General features: G+C 44.9%; 1 protein-coding gene across 3 annotated transcripts; it reads right to left on the bottom strand.

Annotated features, from left to right (window-relative positions):
• Positions 1–700: 700 nt before the first annotated feature.
• Positions 701–23,029, bottom strand: LOC148453622 (ciliary microtubule-associated protein 2-like). 3 transcript variants are annotated; one of them, XM_088461887.1, is made up of 10 exons: positions 22,980–23,029; positions 22,124–22,336; positions 14,732–14,819; positions 14,073–14,236; positions 13,175–13,310; positions 12,965–13,108; positions 4,469–4,550; positions 2,698–2,804; positions 2,204–2,325; positions 701–949 (listed from the first exon to the last, which is right to left on the bottom strand). In XM_088461887.1, exons 4-10 carry the CDS (start codon positions 14,123–14,125, stop codon positions 859–861), a joined length of 735 nt encoding a protein of 244 aa, XP_088318013.1. In that variant the 5' UTR covers positions 14,126–14,236; positions 14,732–14,819; positions 22,124–22,336; positions 22,980–23,029; the 3' UTR covers positions 701–858. The 3 variants fall into 3 exon arrangements, with proteins under 3 accessions (XP_088318013.1, XP_088318014.1, XP_088318015.1); XM_088461888.1 differs by lacking the exon at positions 22,980–23,029 and adding an exon at positions 13,878–14,000 and having other exon boundaries at positions 704–949; positions 22,124–22,360; XM_088461889.1 differs by lacking the exon at positions 22,980–23,029 and adding an exon at positions 13,878–14,000 and having other exon boundaries at positions 704–949; positions 14,078–14,236; positions 22,124–22,360.
• Between the last annotated feature and the right edge of the window lie 1,321 nt (positions 23,030–24,350).

Raw genomic sequence — 24,350 nt, 5'->3', positions numbered from 1 at the left:
ACCAGAGAGCAGGGTTATGTCCTGCACCACTAGGAGATTCCTCAGATTCGTTTCCTTTGTCATCCACATAAGTACAAGTAGTGAGATCTGCTTCTACTGTGCTGTCATTCATTTATACTTCAAGTTGGAGGCACTCATGTATATAAAGTGTGGTTTTAAAATTGGATCCTTCTAGTGTGTTAAAGCATAATACTGTGAGTTCTATTCGCTGAAAAACTTACTATGGCTTTCCTTTGTTTACCTCTTTTTCTTGTTTGTTGGGCTTTTAGTATATTATTATTTAATATATCATTAAAATTTGTATTGCAGTATATAATTAGTGGGTTACTTATGTACACCACCATAGTATAACTTCCTTTCTCATTTCATTGAACATGATCATGTTGTAGTTATTAGCGGTAGCACCCTATGAGTTGAATATAAATCTGTTATAGTGTCAATGGTGAAGTTATTTAATCGGAGGGGGATATCATTGCCAACAATTATTATTGAAAGATAACAGCAGTGACTACTCCCTCATAGGACTCTAATTCATTTACCCATCCATGCTGAATCCCTCAATTACACTGAAGGACAGTGTTATGAATTGAGCTGTTGGAAAACCTGGGAGTGCTTCATAAAATAACAAGAGGTAATAACTATTGAATATCTCCTGGAACATATAAGAAACAGACCACTATATATAACAATTATCCTGATGAAAATGAGTAACGTGTGCAATTAATAGCAATAGACAGATTTTTGCATTAAGATGTTAATGATTAATTCCCACAGTTCCTCTTAACACATAAAACATTAGATTATCCATCATTTCAAGTTCTCAGCCAAAATGATGTCCGGTAAGCCTCATCCTCTCTCTCATGTAGTAGTAGATTGTAGTAGAGGACCATTAGCCGGTGCTACTAATGGCTGAACAGGCAAAGTACTGTGTGATCTCTGGATCCGTTCCCTAGAACAACAAACAGTGGAATTAGAAAATATAATGGCCGTCAGAATGAGAATTCAAGTCCATCTTCTTGTAGGGCACAACTTACATGTTAAGAGGATGTATAAACAATACACTACTGAGGGGGACATTTCTGAGACTGATGCACAGATAACAGAACACAAAAGTTGCTGTAACTCAGCAACCAATCAGTTTTTCTAGTACAGTTTGAATAAATTAAAGGCAGCATCTAGAGCTCTTTAGCCTCAGTGAGCCCACTGGTTGCTAATCACATGTTAGTATATATTATACTAAGGATGTGGTTCCCAAACTGGGTTCTGTGGTACCTGGGGTGCAAATAAATTACTTGGGCCACCATATTTGTAGGCTGGGCCATGTGCTACCTGTTAGCCTTAGAACGTCAGAGTGCAGCCAATTACACAGGCTGCACTACTTGTGTGTGGCTGTGCTGTACAGCCCCATCTGTCTTCTCATTTCTCCTCCCTCCTTCTCTGTGCAGCAAAGTGAGAAGAGGTTAATGAGCACCAAATATTTGCTGCCAATACAACAAGGGTGAATGAGCGCTCTGCACAGATTCCTGTCCTGATGGGAGAATTCATTGTTGTCTCTTCTTCACCAGTCCAGCCCTGACTTTGGTCCACCCACCCAAGTTTGTCACATCCTCTGTGTGCATCTCTGCTCCCTCTCTGTGTCCCTATCTGTCCCTCTCTATCTCCAAAATGTAATATGTACCTGTTTCTCTGTCAATCCTTTGTGGGTATATCTCCCATTGTCCCTCATCCCAGCTATTCCCCCTGTGTTTTTTTGGGGGGAGATTCATTTAAGTATGAAGTTCCAACTGTGCACACAGCAGGTTATTACTGATGAAAAGTCTAGCTTACTCTTGCTTGCACCTCTATGGGGTGCAAGAAAAAACGTGTTAGGAATTCCCGTCATAGGACCCACATTGTATTAGTGCACAAGGTTCCAACAGAACCTCGAAGCTAATGGAGGAGTCTATTTACTAAGCTTTAGATGGAGATAAAGTGGACAAAGCTAAAGTACCAATCAACCAGCTCCTAGCTGTCATTTTTCAAACACAGCAGTTAGGAGCTGATTGGAATGCACTTGATCTTAGTAAATAGCTCCCCCCTGGCCTAGGGATGCTGTGAAAAAAATGCTGAGGACCTAAGGGGACCATGTACCAAACAAAGTTTGGGAACCACTGTACTAGGGTATGTTAACCATTGAATGCAAAAGAACCAAATTGTAACTCACTTGAAAGCTTTTTCTTTTTCCCGATCAGAGAAAGAGCGTGCGGTTTTTGAGAGAAATGCGGATCGGTAAGTTTTGCCACTTGTGGGTTTGTTGATATCGTATCGACCAACGCCGACTGGGTTCTGCAATGTGACAAGTACAGTAGATTAACTGAATGTGAGAAACAAGGGGACTGGATAATCCGGAGGTTCTAATACTCTGTCTAAGACATAAGCTTTCAATTTGAAGACAGTACTAATTCAGGGTCCATATTCATAAACGTGGCGAACAGAAGGAAAATGCTAAAAGTATTTGAAACTATTTTTATACTATAAAGCAAAAAAATAAAAAGCTTGCTGTAAATGTGAGTGCGAAATACCCATAGATCTCAGGGAGTTACTGTGTAAGTTTGTGCAGAGCAACCCAAAATCTTAGGAAGAGCTAACTTAGGCCGAGTCAGCACCAGTAATGCAGAAATAAAAAGAACATCTATATTCTATGCACAATAAACTTACATTACTTCCAAAGAGGACTCTGCATGACTTTCTGTCAAATCGCTTAGCAGAGGTCAGGAAGGGAACCGAGGACTGCCTCACAGAAGCGAACCAGGACCTGGGGAATGCTATCATGAAAAACAATAGATCAAGATGCAGTGACACACAGTATATTAGTATAACACAGGCATAACAGGCCGCACAGACACTTCCTGTAAGAACTCTTGCTGCGCGTACATAAACATTGCAGATGTTATTGCCTAGGTGTCATTAGTATTGATACTGGAAGCTAGTCACTAGGAGGACTGTCACAGATCACCCCACTAACCATGTGCACTTTATTGCTCCCTCTAGGGACTGATTCTGAGCCAGACAAAGTGGCGTACGTGTTTGCGCTCTTCTGTCACAGTCTCACCTGTGACTTTATGCTAATTCTACAATAAGCACTTGGTGTACAGCCGTGCGCAGGAATGTGCAAGGACTGAGACAGCCACTTTGTGCATCTGTAGGTGCTACATTACTGCTTGGTGCGTCACTGCTAGGTGCAGATTCTCCGTCAGAGTGTGGCCTCCAATGCACGCAATTAAGCATCTGATTCCAAAACCCCTCCTGCGACACACCCGCAAAACTCCCATAACACACCCATAAGATGCATCTTCCTGTGTCAGAAGAGCCACCTCCCAGTTACCGTTCAGGAATGCCCAATACATTTCTGATTCCATGCAAAGGTATCATTGGGTCCTGCGACTTTGTACCCACATACTGTGGGACGCTCAAGCTGAAATTTAAACGCATGCAAAGTTGAAAAAACATTGACCAATGCGAGAATATCGGCATTGGAACATACTCATAATAGGGCTCAATGGGTACATTTACTCAAGTGAGTTTTTAGAAGTGGAGATGTTGCCCATAGCAACCAATCGGATTCTAACTATTAGATTCTAGTTAAATGTTAAGTAGAATCTGATTGGTTGCTATGGGCAACATATCCACCTCTAAAAATTCTCACTTTATTAAATATATCCCCTAGTGTCTTCATTTACCTTTATGTAGCATATGTGGTGTAGCACTTGCATGAAAGTACGTGATCACCAGCCAGCATCAGTGGGCTACTATAATTATATGAGACGCAAGAGTGGGATGGCCAAGTATAAGCTTCCCCAATATATCATTTCTGCACGATTCATGCTGCCCAATAGACACCAGCACAGCAGTTCCAATGCCTTATTTAGCCCCTCAGTTCCTTCCATCTTTAACATACTGTATGTGCAGTCCTTTTAAATAACCAGCTCTGGAAAGCTGTGTTCTATATGTACAGTACATACATTTTGTATTAAGGAATGTATCAAATTCAGGATTCTGTTGGAGACTTGGATGGACCTTAACAGCAACTCAAACATTTGGGATTCATTTAGATCCATGGGATTCAGCCAACTAAACCCAAATTCTGAGCTTACAGGAATGTTAGTGCACAAAACACTTGTTACAGCCAGGAGTCAAAATACTATTTTATCATGCTAAGTCTTAATATGCAATTAAGTAATGGAAACATATTATATGGCCCATCCATAGTTGTGTACATTTGCATAAAGGGTGCATTTGTATACATTCACACCCATCCAAGTTTCCATGGTAATACAGGCTAGATTTTGAAGCAGACATCCTGCAAATGGTTTGTACTGGATAATCAAATCCTGAATACTGACAAGTGGCCGGGGACAGTGGGCAAGCGAGCTGTAGAATATCCTGTCCGTTGGAGTTTTTGGAAAGCGATGAATTGTTCCAAACTTGCCATGTTTCTTTTTTTGATCATTTTCAAGATCTTCAATGAATGACTTTGCATCAAAGTATCCTAGCTCTGTCTGATAACATTCCTAGGGATATAATGAAACAGACATAAATACACACACAGAATAACCACCATATTCTGGCCACTTGTTTTTGCCTTTTTGGGAGAATGTAGGTGGGTTGAGTCTAGCACGTGATGTTCTGAAGCTATATCATGTGCACTGTGAATATATTTCATACACTTCTATTAGCACATTCAGTCATATTTTTAACCTCCATCTGTATTGAATCAGGAATACTAGAAGCAGAATTTAGGGTTGGCCATCGACCATTGATGATTGGCAACCATCGATGGTCTGATGTCGATCATAACTAGTTTTACCGTCAATCGGAGGCCACCAATGGTGAACATCAATGGCAAAATCCAAATGGCTAATGCCGGCTGTGTTCAGCGCATGCGCAGAGTTAAACCATTGATGGCTCAATCATTGATGGTTTCTTACTGATGGTTTGAAACCATTAGCCATGGATAACAGAGCCGTTGTTGGTCGACCCTAGTAGAATTTTGTGCACATGATTGGCGTAGCAGCACTGATAGCAGAAAGGCCGAGTTTTGCATAAAAAAAAAATCCTGTGGATATTCATGTCCCTGATGTCCACTCAAAGCACTAATCTTATAGGTAGGCATGGTATGTAAAACAGTATCTATGCTTATAAAGTAAATGCAAAAAAGATGAGGCAGTTTGTGTCCAGTTCTCCAAAGAACAGGAAACCCAATGTAAGGGCCGATGCAGATTTGAACGTAACTTTGTTTTGCAATTGGCTTCTGAGTGTTTTTGTGCTGTGTATGCTCCATAGCTGAGTCCTATGCAACTCAGTCGCATGACCGCTTCGCAGGCCTATCAACAGAATTGCGTGCTATGCAGAGTAGTGTGTACACAGCGATATGGCGGTTATCAGACTGGTGCATTCATAACAATGGTGTCTATGAAAGCGAGCAAATGCATAGGGACAGTGGGCTGAACAGATGGGACAGCACAGTTGGTATAGTGGTTAGCATTGCAGACTCACAGTTCCAAGATCAGGAGTTCAGTTCCTGACCAAGGCCTTCGGCTCTCCCAGTTTCCTCCCAGACTCCAAAAAACATAGCGTAGATTTACTGACTTCTGATAAAAAAGGACCCTAGTGTGTATGTATGTTCATGGGATACGGACCATAGATTGTAAGAACCATTGGGGCAGTGAAGGACTGAATTGTTCTTTGTAAAGCGTAGCATTATATATTCTAAATGTAAATAAATAAATGCGTACAGCTCTGCAAACAGGTGATCAACCACATTAGTTTCCTGTGCGCACAGTAGCGTATAACTGCATCCAACTTACATTCAACCCCTCATCGGCCCCATAGTGTGAAACTTGTGAGATTATTATATATATAAATAATATAAAATAAGAGATATGGTAAGAACTTACCTTTGATATCTCTATTTCTGCAAGGTCCATAGGGTTCCACAGGGATACCTTGGGTTATAGTCATGGCTTGGCCATCGGGCACCACACAGTTAACTTTGTGCTCCCAGTATGCACTGGGTCCCCCTCCCCCAGGCCAAGGCACCTCAATTCAGTAATAAGCCAAGGCCATAGGAGGAGAGAAAAAGAGAGAAGGAAGTCTGGAATACACAAGAATCACATTCTCACAACAGGGAGACGGAAAATCGGTGACCAGAACCAGACCCATATGAAGCACAGGGCGACAGGGTGGGCTCCTTGTGGAACCCTATGGACCTTGCAGAAATAGTGATAACAAAGGTAAGTTCTTACCATCTCTCTTATTTTCTGCAGCAGGCTCCATAGGGTATCCACAGGGATACCTTGGGAGTTCCCAAAGCAGTATCCTCAACGGTGGGGGCGCTCCTGTGCAGAAAGGAGCTGCCCATGATGGACCCACAGACCTCATAGAATGAGCAGTAACAGAGGGCGGAACAGGAATGCCCTCATGACTGTAAGCCTCAGAAATCGCCATGCGAATCCACCTGGCCAACGCTTGCTTGTTGGCCGGCCAACCCTTCTTATGGAAACCATAGAGGACGAACAAAGTGTCCGACTTCCTAAGGGAACTGGTATGGTAAAACCGTAGAGCTCGTACCACAAGGTCTTGTGAGTTAAAGGCCGGCACTACAATTTCCCCATTAATGTGGAAACTATAGACCACCTTAGGCAGGAACCCAAGGCAAGTCCGAAGCACTGCCCTGCTGCTGTGAAAAACCAGAAAGAGCCCCCAAATCTGACACCCTCCTGGCGGAAGCAATAGCCAGGAGAAACACAGTCTTAGCTGTGAGCCATTTGAGATCCACTGAGCCCAGTAGTTCAAATGGAGGTCAATTCCCAAGGAGCCACAGTAGGCACAAAGGGAGGCTGTATGCGAAGAGCACCCTGCATAAAAGGTGCGAACATCCGAGAGTGGAGCAATCCTCCACTGAAACCACACAGACAGTGCGGAAACATGTACTTTCAATGAGGCTAGACGAAGACCCTTATCTAATCCTGCCTGGAGAAAAGCCAGAACCCTGGATATCCGAAATACCTGGGAATCGTACCCCCTGGGGCGACACCATTCAAAGAAGGTATGCCATACCCTGTGGTAAATCCTGGCAGAAGCAGGTTTCCGAAGCATGGATGTCTCAAGACCCACGCCGTCAAAGACAGACGACTCAAATCCGTGTAAACACAAGGACCCTGAGACAACAGGTCCGGACGTTGAGGAAACAGCAACAGAGCGTCTATGGAGAGACTCTGAAGATCTGAGTACCAGTGACGTCCGACCACACTGGAGCCACCAGCAGGATCATGCCTCCCTCTTGCTTGAACTTCTTCAATACCCGAGGAAGAAGGGAGAAAGGAAGAAACAGGTACGCAAACTGGAAGGTCCACCGAACCGACAGAGCGTCTACCAGGAGAGCCTCTGCGTCTCTTGTTCTGGACCCGTACACTCTTAGCTTGCATTTGTATCTGGAGGCCATGAGATCTATCTCTGGAAAACCCCATTTGTCCACCAGGAGTTGGAAGACCTCCTGGTGAAGTGACCACTTCCCTGGATGTACATCGTGTCGACTGAGGAAGTCCGCTTCAGAGTTGAGTACTCCTGGAATGAACACTGCCGTATGGAATCTCATGCATGAACACCACACATTATGCACAGTTAAGCTGCTAACATGACGCTCAGTAGCGAATGTACAATATCCTGCATGCGAACGCTGTTTATTAGCTGCATGCGTGCACATCTGCCCCAAATCAGATAAACCTAACTAGCGTCTTTACATCAAACCCCACATACTCACACATTACATATTCACATACAAGGTTCCAAAAGCTTTAAGGTATAAGATTCAAGTATGCACATTTACTATAATTGCTATGAAATAAAGATTATTTTGTAACTAAGGTTTTATATGTGATAAGTAAGCCATGTTTGGTATTGTACTGATGCATACTCTCTCAACAGTATTCCGGTAACATCGATGTAGAGATCGCAACAGGCATTCTCAACTTATGGACCGCAGAGACTTCAAGCAACAAAATGAACATTATATGACCAACCATTAGGATTTGCATGAGGTGGGAAACCAGAGACCACCAGTTGTTAGAGGCTGGACTGTGTATATTTGAACCAACCTGTTAAATGCCTTGTAACATATGCCCTCTCCTTTAGGACCAATGGTATTAGCAACAAACTTCTCTATTGTGTTGTCTATTTCTGGAGGGTATAAATATGTGTGCTCTGACCCTGGGTTTCGAGTCTTCGTGCTGAATGCTGATTGACGAGGGGTTTCTTGCTGATGCCTACATCTGGTCCAGAGCGCTGCGTATGTATAACTGTACTTGGGTCTGTATAATTCCTTTGCGCTAAATTTGTACTTATAACTAGCGTGTAACTGACTGTACTTTTGCTTGAATAATATTTTGTGCTTTGGAACCACAGGTTCTAGGTCTGGAGTCTTTATTTACTGTATAACTGCGTACGCAAAATAGCGTCGTCCTTAGAGGTTTATAGGCAGGATATCAGAAGGTATAGGCAGGGGTGTATAGAGGTTCAAAGGCAGAATCCTTAATCCGACCATGTGATCCATCCCATCTGAAGAGGATCAGCCTCTGTAGAGGTCTTGAACGAAACTGGGCATATTCCACCATGTCGAATGTCGACACCATGGAAATCAGTAATCTCAATGCCAAGTGAATGAACACCTGGCGACCCTGGAGACAGGAACGTAACCTGGTATGTAGGGCTGAGATCTTCTCCTCTGTAAAGAAGATTCTCTGCTGCTGAGAGTCCAACAGTGCTCCCAGATGCATCATCCTCTGAGATGGCATCAGTGAGGACTTTTTCCAATCGATCAGCCGTGAGTATGCAACACCGATATTGTCAGTTGCAGATGATTGCGAAGTACCTCCGGAGACCCTGCTAGGAAAAGCAGGTTGTCCATGAAAGGTAACAGGCGAACCCCCTGTAACCGCAGGCGAGCCGCCATGACCGCCATTACCTTGGTGAACACCTGCGGAGCCGCGGAAAGAACAAACGGCAGCGGTTGAAACTGGTAATGGTGATCCAATACAGCAAATCTGAGAAACCTCTGAGGAGCCGTAGCAATGGGGATATGCAGGTAGGCATCCTGAATATTCAGGGACACCATGAAATCCCCAGGTTCCATAGCTAATATAATGGAACGTCGAGTCTCCATACTGAACCGAGGGACCCTCAGAGACTTGTTGAGAGCCTTGAAGTTGAGAATAGGACGGACAGAACCGTTCGGTTTTGGTACCAAAAAGAGATTGGAATAAGAACCCATCCCCCTGAGGGACGGGGGGACTGGAACTATGACCCCGTCTTGGAGCATAGAACTTACCACTTTCTGGATTTCCAGAGCCTTTGTGGAATGAAGGCCTACCTCCGGAGTGTAGGAAACAAAACTGATGGGGAGGCCTTCTGTTGAAGGAGAGGGCGTACCCGTGAGAAACCACTTCTCTGACCCAGGTGTCTGTGATAATCATCCACCAGTGCTGGGCAAACCAAAGAAGTCGGCCTCCCACCCTGGGGTTCCCCAAGGGGAGGCCCAACTCATGCTGAGAGTTTGCCCTAGGCTTGGTGACAAGGCGTCTAGCACTCCAAGGTCGCTTCTTGGACTAGGGTGTCTTCCTGGTGGCTCCTGATGGCCTGGGAAAAGACTGCACCTTCTGCTTACCTTGAGGACGATCGTCTTTTCAGCCTAAGTAGCAGTCCTAGACGGAGCCTGAGGCGATGGCAGACATGCAGACTTTGCAGCTGCCAATGTACTTACAATTTTATCCAGGTCTGGGCCGAAGAGGACCAGACCATTAAACGGCAAGCCTTCCAGGCCCTTCTTTGAATGCAGACGTGGAATCTAAGAACGTAACCACCACGATCGGCAAGCCGAAACTGCTGCTGCTGAAATCCTGGAAGTAAGCAGGCTAACATCCAACGCTGCTTCGCTAATATAAGTAGCAGAATCACGGATACTACCAGCACCGTCTGCTCCTCAGAAGCATCAGAGGAGAATGACGATTAAAAAGCATCAGCCCATTTTTCCATGGCCCAAGCCACCCAACAGACCGCCATGAGCAGTCTGGCGGATCCCCCGGCCAAAGAGTAAATGGATGTTAAGTAAATCTCTACCTTGCGGTCCGAAACGTCCTTAAATGAGGACATAGACGGCATGGGTAAGATTGCACTCTTAATCAGGCGTGTCACATGGGAATCCACCTGAGGAGGGGTGTCCCACTTAGTGAAGTAATCCTCTGCAAAGGGATAAGAATATGAGTCTCTTTTGGGGCTGAAACATTCTGCCTGGGAATTTCCACGCTTCCTCCATATGGTCCACCAGCTGACCAGAGAGGAAAAACTGACGCCTTACCTTTTAAAGTATGCGTAAGACGATGCAGTCTCAGGGAGACAGTCATCCTCCATAACCCTGCGGAAAGCTTTAATTAGCCCGGATACATAAATCCTGCACTTATACTCAACCGCTTAAGTGGGTCGTTCCGAGTCAGATTCCGGGAGCTCCCCTTCATCTGACATCATCATCGTCATAATGTGGTAACAGTGGCGCTACTAATGGTCTCTCAGCAGGCCGTAGAGCGGGCACCTGCAAAACGTCCGTTAAGTTCTGTACTGTGGCGGACCGAGGGCCTGATTCAGAGACGGATGCTCTGAAAGAGCGCTCGCTCTGATTCAGGGCGGTTTTTTTTTGTGCAGCCTCCAGGCAACTCGCATAGCTGTGGGTGACCACCCACAGCTATTGCGACCGGCCAGGCCATCGCGACCATCGGGGCTTGTGGTAGGGTCTTGTGGACGCAAGCCTCAGAGAGCTTCCGGCTCTAATAGAGCCGGAAGCTCTCCCACTGACATCACTGGTGATGTCAGTGGGGCCACCCACAAACGGTAGGCGTTCGCTTGGGAACGCCTCAGTTTGTGAAGCCACCCCCCCGCCACGCCTCCAAAATGGTGCGAGCTGTCGATCAAAATTGATAGCCGCCCCGTTTTGGTGCAAGACCCGGAGCAACGGAGCGCCCGTCGCTAGCCGGGTCTCACGCGTGCGCACGTCAGAGCCGGCGCTTGCCTGCACTAACAGCGCTATCATCAACCACTCAGATGCAAAGTCTGAAGTGGGAATAGCGCTACCTGACCAAACATTAAGCTGTAGGAGAGGTAGGATGGTGGGGGACCCAGGCTCCACATTCCTACTCAGCGTTGCTGTGCATCCAAGATGGCCACCGTGCGTTCTGTAGGCGGAGCCGTGGGGAAGGATCCCAAGCACCAGCGCGCCAAGCCTCAGTAGAAAGGCAGCTGGTGCAGTGAGAGAGGGGTCTTTCCCATAGTCTAAAACCGGAAAAGCACCCTCTCTGGCAGGCCATTAACACTCAGGATGCTGGAGCGCTTCCTTAATGCTCCAGCCCCATATCCCTGGTGGTCTAGTGGTAGCGCAGGATGAGTACCTGGCTCCACTAACTGCACCCCTCAGGTAGCCCCCAGCCCTGAGGACACTGGACTGTGCCACAGTGGGCTCCGTCCGCAGACGCCCCCTGTGCTTACCTTGTTGCTCCCTGTGCACCTGACCACAGTCCTGCTAGCTGGGACCCCCAGAAAAGCCTGCCGAGTTCCCTGGTTCAGTACCGGTGGCTCAGCGCCAGCAGGGGTGTAGGTGGGGGTAGTGGGGGCTTCCGCTGGACTGTCCCCACTAGCCGCACTTGCAGTCTTCTTAACTTCGGGGCTGTTTTTGCCAGCAGCCCCCATGCAGTGACCCGACTATGGCCGGGTACCAACTGAAACTGAGGTGCCTTGGCCTGGGGGCGGGGTTATAGGAGGGGGGCCCAGTGCATGCTGGGAGCACAAAGTTAACTGTGTGGTGCCCGATGGCCAAGCCAGGACTATAACCCAAGGTAACCCTGTGGATACCCTATGGAGCCTGCTGCATAAATATATTTTAAATAAACAAATTCAAATGTTGTTTTCTGTATTAGTTCCCTAATCGTAAACAATTATAGACATTCCACCCATAACTGCACCAAGTGGGACAATAATAACACCAATTTGACCTACAATGTTACAAGTTTCTCCAGATAAAGTTGGCCAAATCTGGCAATTTCCACATACAATTTATTCATTTACCACCCCTGCAGTGTCTTTGATCAAGAGGTCATAAAATCTTGTGGGTGGCTGTATTTTATTGTACTGTATTGTATTGTATAGGGTGCAGTTATTCAACCTCACCTCCTGATGGTCAGATCTGCCTTATTCAGAGATGTACGCAAACCCAATGGTGTGAGATCTGTGCATGTGCAGATCTCGTTCTGAGAGATCGCTAGCAGTGCCCCCTAAGCCACAACATGAATGACAAGCTGCGGCAGTTTGGGGACTGGGTGGTCTTGAAAACAGATGTGTCTGCCCCGTTTTTGAGGCACGCCGTGGCCAGTGTCTGCGTCTTGCAACACAGGGTTACTCAGATGGCAGATGTTCCCACAGAGTGAGCCGATGCTGCACCCCTCGGATCTGCAATGCATACAGTAGGCGTCATTTTAAACTAGACGCCACCTGTGGCATAAGCATATTATTGCACAGCCGCTGCATGCAAAGTCGCAGTCTGTGCATTATCACCCATCTCTGATCAGGCCCAGAGTCTTCTGGATTTCCAAGTTGGCCACAGAACAGAGAAGATTGCTTTTTCTTATTTTTTTAAACAAGGGAATATTGTGATCATTACATGGTAGCCATAAATCACAAACAATACTTAAAGAGAAGTATACCATTTATATAATAATTGAAAATAAAAAAGTACAGGCATATACTATTGTATACCTCCTGTACCGTTCGTCATATACTGGTTCCCTAATTTCTTATATTCAGTTTTATACATGTACATACTATATGTGGTCAGCATCTTCCATTCAATGACCTCTAATGGAAGCGTTCCACTTTGTAGCATACTTACAGGTGTAGCAAAGTGTCCGTACAGGATGTGCTGTGATCTTGGCCCGGTGAATAGGTCATAAGGTCCTCTTTTACCCACAACGTGCTTCAAGGTTTCATCTATGGAGCATTTTAGGTTGTAGGTTCCTGGTCCCGGCACACATTCCTGAAATATGAGCAGTGCATTAGGAAAGCAATGACACACGGCCCCTCTCATCCCATAATCACTTACATTGCTGCTTGCTGAGCCACATTTAGTCGTTTCGCTGTCCATTATACCCTTGGAGCTGGCAGACTCTGAAGCCCTCTCTTCTATGAGTGTGTGGATTCCCTGCTTTGCCGTAAGTTCCAGGTCCTGGGGTACAATTCTGTGTGGAGGACAGAAACAGGAATCATGAACAAAATAGATCACATAGCAAACATTCATCTGCATGTGACATCATTCACACACTGCCAGGAAGGGGGTACAGAACTGATTCAGGTGTCTATTTATTAAGATGAGAAAAGTCCTTTCTCTGGTGTTTTCACCAAAGGGCTTTTCTGTGCTTTTATTACATTATTAACAGATTAGCACCAGTGAAATCAGTTTGTGAGGCTTACCCCCGCCCCTATAAATCTCTATGGAGATGGCAGCTTACTGTAATTTATTCAGATTGCGTTACACTGTACCCGACAACGGGGACATGCAAAAATGGAAATACTTTGCTTCGCCAGCGTCGGGTCAAGCTACCGTGTAAAACAGAGGGGGCGCTGCCAGGGCATGCTTATATTACTGTGACCGTTCGCCGGCAGCACTAGGCTGGGAATTGGTTAATCGGTCCCATAAATGCACAGTGTGTACCTAGAACTAGCCTACAGTTTGGCTGACCCACAATGTGTAGAGGATCATTGTGCATATTCCTAGAACTCCTCTATCACTGTTTAACATGCTCTACCTTTAATTCGTCCTTGAATCGCACATCTTTAGTGTTACACAGTCCTCGCACGCTGGCAGGTTTCTTTTCCATTAGCTCCAGAAATGACTTTATGTTGTATCGACCCGGCCCCATGTTTTGCTTCTAAAGTAATCAAGCATACAAACGTTTCAGAAAATTGATTCATGTTTCCCAGAGTGTAAATTACAGCTTCACCTCACCAGCAAACGGTTCCTCTCCCATGTTTCCTTGTACAGGACATGTGGCATCACAGTCAGCCGTTCTGTTTCTTCTGCTCTTTTCCATCCAGGCGTAGATGCAACTCGCTCCAGAACGAAAGGATTATAGGGATTATAGGTTCCAGGCCCTAAACGTCTTGCCTGGATTAAATCACAGTCTTTTTACAGATACAATTTATGTCCAACATTCACATTCTTACTTAAAAATAAGAAAAAACGTGAAAAATGTTTTCTTTCTCAAGAAAAACATATAGAGAAAACCAGTCTTACCCTATAAAATACAGCCCTGCAATCAACAGAGGCTTAGGTAGATGAGGGACAGAGGGGGTAAGTGGTGTCCTGTGACCTCTAAAAGGACATTATTGTTATTCGGATGTAGCCTTGAACTGTACATCTTTCATAAACTTTCTTGAATCTAAAATCAACTTCATCAACTAGATCTTATTTAATAACATGGTGCAATGAGCATGAACTGTTTCAATCCACAGCAACCAACCAGATATCACTTTACAGGACTCTAGAGACACAAATTAATTTATGTAGTTGCCATTGGCTACTGCATGTTCCCCTCCTAATATTTTATGAAATATGTTCTTTAGAGTTTCTTAGCCAGTGGTGTATCATATATGTACTCACTGTCTCTGAAGTTGCCCTCTTGCAGGAAGGTACTTGTGTGTAGGAACCAGGTTTCTTAAATTCAGGATAAACCGCAGATACATCAAATCTATGGGATAAGATAGAAAATCTAAATGTAACTATTTATGTAAAAAAATGTATTTGTTGTTCACTCATTGGTTCGTGGCTAAGAAGTGTGTAAACATTAAAGAACAGTGGGGCCTGATTCACTACGGATAACTATTGCAATCGCGGCTGCGATTACGCACACAGGTGTGCTGAAACAATATGCTAATGAATGCTATCGCAATGCCGTCGCACAGCCAACATAAAGACGCCCACTACCGCTATGTCACATCCGTAATACCTTGCAGTGCTGTGTATACATCGGGAACATCGAGTAACATCGGCCCCTCACGCACAATTACAGCAGGTATGACCTTACTCATAAATTGCTCGTTGCACGCAGTGAGTACTCAAGCTGTGTATGCCGTCGCAGTGGACAATTTATGCACGTCCATGCAACGGCGTTCAAACGGACAGGCACGCCAACGTTTCTCCAGCCACTCCTCCATCACCACCCCCAAACACCCTCCTGTCCTTCAGTCTGTGATGGCTTTGTATCGATCGCAATGCTAACTCACGTACGCGCACTGCAATGCATACGAAGTACGTACCATCGGCCGATTTGCGATCCGTAATGAATCAGGCCCAGTGACCGCAAGCCATGACTGATTCTACATAAGTAACTAATTGCTTACTGACCATATGATAGAGGTTCCCAAACTCCGCCATACAGTCCATGTTTTAAGGATATCCATGCTTGAGCACAGGTGATCTACCGTATATACTCGAGTATAAGCCGAGTTTTTCAGCACAAAAACTGTATAAATCACCGGGACTCTTGGAAATGGTTGCACCAGTTGTTTAGCAGATTAGAACTTAGATGCTGATTAAGTACCGCCGTGTGTAAAGTGGAATCCAGTTCCGACTTATATATTAAAGTAGGGTCATATGTTAATTTTTCATATACTGCAGTGTCCAAAAGTTGATTATCTAATTCCTGTTTGTACTGGAGAATATTTTGAATATTCAGGATTGAGGATGTTCATGGACACCATTGTTAATACACCGCTATTTAAGGTAAGCTTCCTTATTTGTCACACTTTTGCACCCTGATGACAAGACCGCCCAGGTCTTGAAACGTTGGCGAATAAAGTCACTTTTCTTCATTTATAAAGACCGTGGAGTGCCGCCTGTAGCTGTTTTCTGACAGACATCGCATTTTTACATACATACACATATATATATATATATATATATATACACACTGTACAAAAAAAATAGGCAGCACTCGGAGACTGGATAAGACTCGTGAAACCCTCAGCCGAGGGACTTTTAATCAATCATAGGTCGACGTTTCGGGGTCTTGCACCCCTTCCTCAGGACAGCAGAATAACACAATTCAAACAAACAGACATATTTATATCATAACTACTCACCACTAAACAGGCGCCATGCACACCTGAGCTCCGTCCAGCAGCCGCACTTCCGGTCGCGGCAAGTCCGCAAAAACCGGAAGTGACAATTAGATATCAGGTCTAAAAAATTTGAGAGGAGAGGGTATCCGGTGGAAGAATTGATTAAGGCTAGACAAAAAGCATTGTCTGAGTAGGGAAGAGTTATTGAGAATTGATCCTAAGGACAAAAAGCTAAATCAGCTACCATGGGTCCATGAATACGATGTTAAGAGCAAATATACCAACAAAAGAGCTAAGAAGTTATGGCCCATTATTACATCTGATCCAGAGCTAAAGTGTTTGCACAATACTAAACTATTACCTAGCTATACCAGAGGGAGAAATATCAAAGATCTGGTGGTTAAAACTGATGTGACAAATTTTTTAAAACCTATGCCTAAGCCCAATTTCTTGACACGTAAAGATGGATGTTTTAAGTGCCTAGGGTGCACGACGTGTTCATATCTTGAGACCGGGGATACCATACTCCATCCATACTCGGGGAAAAGATATAAAATTAAGTGGCCTTTGACATGTACCTCTAGATTCATCATCTATGTTATTATATGCCCATGTGGCCTATATTACATAGGCAAAACTGAATGCCAATTTAAAATCAGAATGGCTCAACATAGATCGGCAATTAGAACAGCTATCTCCACTAATGGTAGTGAACAACCGGTAGCACGCCACTTTGCGCATAACAAACACAGTATAGCGACCCTCAGATATAAGATTATTGACCATGTACCCTTGTCACTAAGGGGTGGTGATAGAGGAAGGAAACTCCTGCAATTGGAGACACAGTGGATCTGTAGATTGGATACTCTTTTTCCTCGAGGGTTAAATGACTCTTTGGGTCTTATTAATTTCTTATAAATTTGTGTAATTTTGGATGGCTTTATATGCCAATGTTGTGGATCTTCTATGACATGAATATGTTCATTAAGGATTGTATATGCATTTAAATTTGGTAGTAGTGGTGTTTTTTTGCCCACTAGATGGCTCCATTTCTCCATTATGTAGTATTGATTTTTTACTTGTCATATTGATGACAATAAGAGGCAATGTCATTAGTGGCAAAATGTTTTTTATAGTGTTACTAATGCATTTTTTATCTTTAGTTATATGTCCACGTTAGAATATGTGTATTTTATTTGAGTATTTATATGTATGTGTATTCACTTTACACTTTTTGTAAGTATCACTTTTTATACACAACAAAGTTTGTATAATCCTTTCTGTGCATGATATTTGTACGCAGATCTTATGTTTTTTACACAGTGTACATGTGCTGAGATATATACACTTTATGGATCTATTGCATTATGATAATGACTAAGTTTGTTCACGATCGCACTGTGTATGTTATTGCAGGTTGCCATGGCGCTGGGTCCCGCCCGGGTGACGTCACTTCCGGTTTTTGCGGACTTGCCGCGACCGGAAGTGCGGCTGCTGGACGGAGCTCAGGTGTGCATGGCGCCTGTTTAGTGGTGAGTAGTTATGATATAAATATGTCTGTTTGTTTGTATTGTGTTATTCTGCTGTCCTGAGGAAGGGGTGCAAGACTCCGAAAGGTCGACCTATGATTGATTAAAAGTCCCTCGGCTGAGGGTTTCACGAGTCTTATCCAGTCTCCGAGTGCTGCCTATTTTTTTGTACAGTGTGTATTGGGGGTGCTGTCCTCCTAATAAGGAAGGCACCGGAGCAAGGTGTGGGCTGTTTGTCCAAGTTACACTGCGTGAAGGAGTGCCGGAGTTGTTGCTTATATATATCTATACACACACACACACACGTATAATACGAGGGCAAATAGCACCCTGCCCTCCAGGAGGGCAAAAAGCGCCCTGCCCTCACAGCCTGCGGGTGCCGTCTTCACCCGCGGGACGCAGTGTCCCGCAGGGGGAGAAATGTGCGGTGACCCAGTCACCGCCGGAGAATAGACGCCGGGTAGCATCTATTCTCCCTCTCTGCAGCGCTTGGGGGCTGCCCGGCGTTACCGTAAGTGCCGGGCACGCCCCCAAGTATGACGAAAAGGGGACGCGTCTTATACACACACCCCCTTTTTGGGCGCGCGCACAACGTTGCCCTCTCTAGCTCCGGCACCCTGCCTGCCGCCGGAGCTAGAGTGAACACTAGGACACTAATATATATATATATATATATATATATATATATATATATATATATATATACACCCACACAGGACACTATAGAATTATATATATTTCTGCTGGTGCCTACCTGGTGCTGCAGTACTGTACAATAATATTGGGCAGTTTGCTGCTGGGCGCTGGCGGCCTGGCTCAGTGCTGCATTACATCTGCTGCCTGGTCTGAAGTCTGAGGCTGACGGCGCAGGGGCTAGAGACAGAGCAAAGGCTCCGTCAGCCATTTTTTTTTTTTAACTCCATCAAGCATCCAGCTGCCTGATCGCATGGAGGGGGATCAGATATTGAAGGGCGGGCTGAGTGTGAACTGACCTGGCGTCCCGGCAGCCCAATCCACCCCCATCCACCCCCGGAATCAGTCCAGGAGGGGCGCATACATAGCACCAGGACTCAGGGAACATTGAAGACTGGAGGCGGAGCAGCAGACTGGGCCGGCCAATGACATCGCCGGCACAGGACCCAGGCAGCTGCCGCAGCCTCTAGCATTGTGAGCCATATTCAAGTAGAGGTGTAGTTTTCACCTGTCCGACTGTTCGCTTCATTCGCCTGTTTCAGAGGCGAATTTATTCCATGCTCGTCCCCGCTTTTCGCCTAATTCAATTGCAAGACAGGCGAAAACGGAAATAGGCGACTGCGGAACAGGCGAAAAATACTGAAAGAATTGGGGAAATGAGTCTGTACCCCAGAAAAAGATATATTAACCTAGGGAATCAATATAAATGTGTACTAATAGCCCTAATAAGACTATTTTGGGTACTTAAGTTGTGTAAATTGCTTGCTATTAGCGTCTTTGTAAAAGTGGTGAAGAATGGCATAAAGCTGTATTTTTTGGTGAAATTAAGTAAACCAGTCAAATTTGGGGTGCTTGAAAAGGGTGCTAGCATGTTTTTATGTCTCTAAAGTGAACTTTTAAAAAACGTGAAAAATCCACCTGCTGCATGCACCTGCAATCCCAAAAACCCCTGACCCATACTTGGGGACCCCCAAGAAGTCTATTTCGATACTTTTAATGTTTATCCCCCCACTTTTTAAATTCTCACCCCAAAACTGACATGTCTTTTTTGGGGTGTTCTTAGGTTTTTGTTTCTGTTTTTTTTGCAGATTTGTCCTTTGGTGGGCTGTCCCAAGGGGTCAGAGTTTTTTCACCACGTTTACACCCCAAAATAAAGATTTTGCATTTCTTTTCACCAGCTATTGATTGGAGAATCATTTTTGGAGAATTGTTTCCACTTAGGCGAAATTGTCCTGGAATTGAATTTGGCGAATTTTTTTTTAGGCAAATTTTTCACAAAAAAACAGGTGAATATGGCTTTTCGCCTCTAATTGAATTCCCCTCTATGTGTGTCTGTTTAGTTTGTCTTCTCCGCGGTTGGGTGGGAGGGAGCGGGTGTAATGGGCGCCGCCACTGGGATTCACCGGGTCTCAGCCTGCAATAGTGGCTTCTAAGAGAGGGAAGGCAATGCCCTCTCTCCAAGACAGCCTCAGCGGGCCGCCCATCAGGTCCCGACGCTCTTAGGCAGCTGCCTAAAGCTGCCTAATGGAAGCGCCGGCCCTGGAAGTGTCAGCTTATAAAACCTGCCACTACGTAAATAAAGCCCCTATAGTGCGAAGTTAGAGTTCAGCTGGAGACTATGGTGTATCCCTTCATGAGTGTTGGTGCAGTATTATATACATCAATTACCAGACCATATTTCAGTTTTTCGGTTATTCCAAAAAAATATATTTTTTAAAATGCTTTTTGTGCCCTGTTGTATGACACCTGACAGGAAGATCTCAACAGAAGGACAGCACTAGAGCATTTCATGGTAAAAAAATATTTTTCTAAGTTGGTTTAATTTCACTTTATTTTTCTATAAACATTTAGTTCTAATTTTAAGTTGCATAACATATCTGCAACTGCACGTTTAAATGTATTAACATGGGTGGGAGCTTTCATACTGCTAATCCTGCCACTAGCTAAAATACACTATAGGATTTGACGGCAGATAGGAACCACTTGGCCCATCTAGTCTGCCCATTTTATTTTGGTAAAAGAACCGTATATGATGCTTTAGAAACATAGACTCTAGGGAAATAGTGCACATTTATCAACAACATAAAAAATTATATTTCCATTTAAAATTCGATTCGCTGTTTACCAAACATGAAACTGGCATTTCACCTAAAAATTTTCAAAGTGTCTTTTCAAGGTCATCAAGGCAAATTTACATCATTATTGGTAGAGTTCAGTATAAATGGACTTTGTCATTGTGTAATGTCAAAATGCCAAACTATTGGAACAGTGTGGAGGGTCAAAGAGCCTGATTCATTACGGATTGCACAGCGAAAATATGCTAATGTTTGCAATCTCAGTGCCATCGCAGCCTAAAATAAGGATGACCACTTCTCCTTACTCACATCCATAATACTTTGCAAATCTGCATAATCATCGGTAGCAACGAGTACCATCAGACCCTCACGCACACTTGCACAAGGTCAGAATTTGCTAACCTCATCGCACGCAGTGAGATCCCAAGCTGCATATGCCATCGAAGTGGCATTTATGCACGCCACTGTAATGGCGTTCAAATGCACTGGCATGTCTGAGTTTTGCCGACCACCCCCCCAATCACCACTCCCAAACACTCACTCTGTTATAGGCCTGTGTAGTCACTGCGATCGCAGTCCGATCGCAGTGACATTTGCGCACTGCAATGCAAACGCAACAATCGGCCGTCTTCGTGCATAATCGCAGTTGCGATCAGTAACAAATCAGGCCCAAAGTGCAAATAGGGGTGTGTTTACTTAATACAGAGTATTATCCTTTATTTCTTGCGCTGCTTATACATGAATGACTTACACCAATATTGTACCGTGTAAACCTTTTTTTTATCAGGAGACATCTGGGCATTATAGAACAGTTCTCTACTTGAAAGCAACTTCTATTACTATAATTGATGCTGCTATTATTCTGGTGCCATTTCAATTATAATCTATGTGATTCCCACTGTTGTCACATTCTCATTATTGCATATATTTTGCCACATTTTGGACTCAATTACTAAACATTATTTGTCCATATTATCTATTGTAGGCATTATTATTCTTTATAAATGATTGTCTATCTCCCCTTTAAAATACCTTGGGCTCATTTCAGCCATCTACTTAACGCAGGGGTGTATCTAGGGGTCCGAGCACCCCTGGCAAAGTAAAGGACCTGCGCCCCCCCTCCCGCTCCCCTCCTTTTTATAGGAATAATTATACTTTCTAATTATAACTTAAATATTTGCAAATAAAAACAAAATTAATCAGTTTTAAAAGAACTAAAAAACTCTTTATGAAGCTATCTGGGGCTGCTATGAATAACAGGCACACAGGAAATTAACTACTGCACAAACTTCTTACCCCGTTACCCTCCTGCTCATCCCCCTTACTACACTATGGGTGGTATTCAATTGTTATAGTGCTCCCAATCTCCCGTCTAAAGTGACAGGAGATCGCAGGGCGCTTTTCAATTGTTGCAGTTTTTCGCGCTGATCGCGCCCAAAGTGTTCAGGTTTAGCCGTGTAAAGCAGCTTCCCCTGACCAAAGTGCTGGGTGCGACCGCGAAAAGTGATGTTTGGGTGCCCAAACAGGTCACTTTTCGCACATTTCAGCTCGCAACCCGCTGGGGCTGCGAGGGGCGTAACAATTGAATACCGCCCTATAAGGACAAAGCTATCATTGGCTACCCACTCCACTTACTTGGGTTGCAGATTGCTGGCAGGTCTCTGGTGGGCTGGAAGACTGCTGGGCCCTGTCACTGGTAAGCAGGCTGCTGGGCTCCCTGGCTGGTGCTGGCTGCTGGGCTCCCTGGCTGGCAGGTTGCTTGTCTAACCAGATGCAGCATGCAGACTCAGCATAGGGAAGTAGAATCCATGTGCAGGTGGAACGCATAATTCCTTTCTACTTCCCTTCCTGTGTACACACAGCACAAGTCCACTCACCACTATACAGGCAATCATTTGTCCAGTAGCCTGTCATTTAAAGTTTGTCCCACCCCCACCATTGGACCTTATCCAATCAGCGTGGGGTGTAGTGGACGGGTGACAGAGAGGACAGAGACAGAGACAACTTCAAGTACTGTATGTAATTTATGTGTTTAACACTTTGCTGCCAGCCAATTTTATGCGTTGGGGAGGAGGATTTGTGCTATAGAAGCTGCTGCCTGTGACTAAGAGCAGACGCTGCCTCTTGCCTGTCTGCTCTAAATCAGTGATCCCCGCAGCAGCAGTACACACACGATACACAGAGCAGTCAGGGAGGAGGGAGGACGGGCTTAGGCTGCTCAGCTCCAGGACAGCGTGTCCTGTCATGCTGCAGCTACATTGTTTCACATACATGATAGAAGAACTAACCAGCCAGCTGCTGTGTGTGTGTGATAGCGCTGGATGTAGATACGCCCCTGACTTAACGATACATTAAAGAAAGTTAGGCTGTAACATTATAGACCTTCTCATACACCAAGGTGTGCTGTTATGTCTCTGTTTGCTTTAGTTTCCCACTGTCCCAAAAGCATTATATTCCCGCAGCCTGTGCGTCCTGGGCTGGACATTTGTACCTGGCCTCCTGGCTGCCGAAGGGAGCTCCACTAAACTTCTTCTTCTCCGCCATACCTTCGCCTGGTCACCATAACAACGGAGACGCCTGTCTCCTTCCCTGCTACTACCGCATCACGTGATGACACTCACTAGCCAATCAGAGCACTGGCACAGTGGTGTGACGTCAGATGCCATGCAGCGTCCTGTGTGTGTTAGCGCCTGTCTCCTCATAACCTGCAGATGATGTCTCCTCCTGCCCTGGCTAGTGGCTACCTGTCAGTGCATTTTACTGTGATTGCTCTACAGAGAATATGAACTGCTTTATGTACCTTCCCACAAATACTGAGCCGGCCCTAGGCATACTAAGCAAATGCCTAGGGCGACTGAAACGCCTTGGGGCGGGGAGGCATTCCAGGGCTCTGATGCTGCCCCCACACCCTTCGCGACGCTGCCTCACCCCCTCCCCTCCCGTTGCAGCTCCGATCGGGCACTACAGTACGGTAGTCAGCCAGTCAGGTGACTGACTGTGAGCCAGGTCAGAAGAATGAGCGTCTGCATAGAAGCTCATTCTGGCTATTGGCTGCAGTAGGAGAGAAGATGGCCGCGGAGGGTATGCTGCGCGTGCCCAGTCACGGCCACTCTTCCCATGTGCCTTTGCGGAGCAGAGCCATGTGTGACCTCACGGCTCTGCTCCCAGACTAACCGCCGGCGCTCCACCCGCATTGCCCAGCGCCCAGCCCTTGCCCAGCAGCATTACCTGCATCAAAAAGTAAGTGTAACCTGCGTAGGCAGGCAATGTTGGCAGAGAGGGGGGCTGAGCTGTCATATATATATATATATATATATATATATATATCCCCCAAAAAAACAACAATGTCATAGATATGTGTGTGTGTATTTATATCTATCTATATATAGATAGATATACATACACACACACAAACATATCTATGATATCTTTGTTTTTTTGGGGATATATATAGATATATATCTATAGATATTTATAATATATATATATGTTGACAATGGATCAGCGGCACTCAGGAGTCTTTAAAAGTTAGTGAAGAAAAGGTGTCTTTATTTCGACGTTTCGGGGGTTAAGTGACCCCGTCTTTAGGAACCTGTGTGTGTTCCTGAAGACGGGGTCACTTGACCCCGAAACGTCGAAATAAAGACACCTTTTCTTCACTAACTTTTAAAGACTCCTGAGTGCCGCTGATCCATTGTCGACTTCATTGAGGGGAGTGATCTCTACCATCTGAGGGCACCTGGAGCAAGGTATATACCCTGACTAGGGTTTGCAGAGTGCCGGGCCATTTGCATATTATATATATATATCTATATATATATATAATGTATCTCAAATAGATATATCTCAAATAGATATATAT

The sequence above is a fragment of the Taudactylus pleione genome, unplaced genomic scaffold (genome assembly GCF_031769625.1).
Source record: "Taudactylus pleione unplaced genomic scaffold, aTauple2 ptg001123l, whole genome shotgun sequence".
Taxonomy (NCBI): Eukaryota; Metazoa; Chordata; class Amphibia; order Anura; family Myobatrachidae; genus Taudactylus; species Taudactylus pleione.
Note: the sequence above shows the minus strand (reverse complement) of the source record. Positions and strands in the feature narration are given on the sequence as shown.

Bases quoted from the DNA above. Each gene is read 5' to 3' on its own strand.
- LOC148453622 (XM_088461887.1), bottom strand. From the start codon at position 14,125: ATGCCACATGTCCTGTACAAGGAAACATGGGAGAGGAACCGTTTGCTG. The intron at 2,326-2,697 runs GTAAGTTTATTG...GTCACATTGCAG, and splicing joins GAGTCCTCTTTGGAAGTAAT to AACCCAGTCGGCGTTGGTCG. The intron at 950-2,203 runs GTGAGTTACAAT...TTGTTGTTCTAG, and splicing joins GAAAAAGAAAAAGCTTTCAA to GGAACGGATCCAGAGATCAC.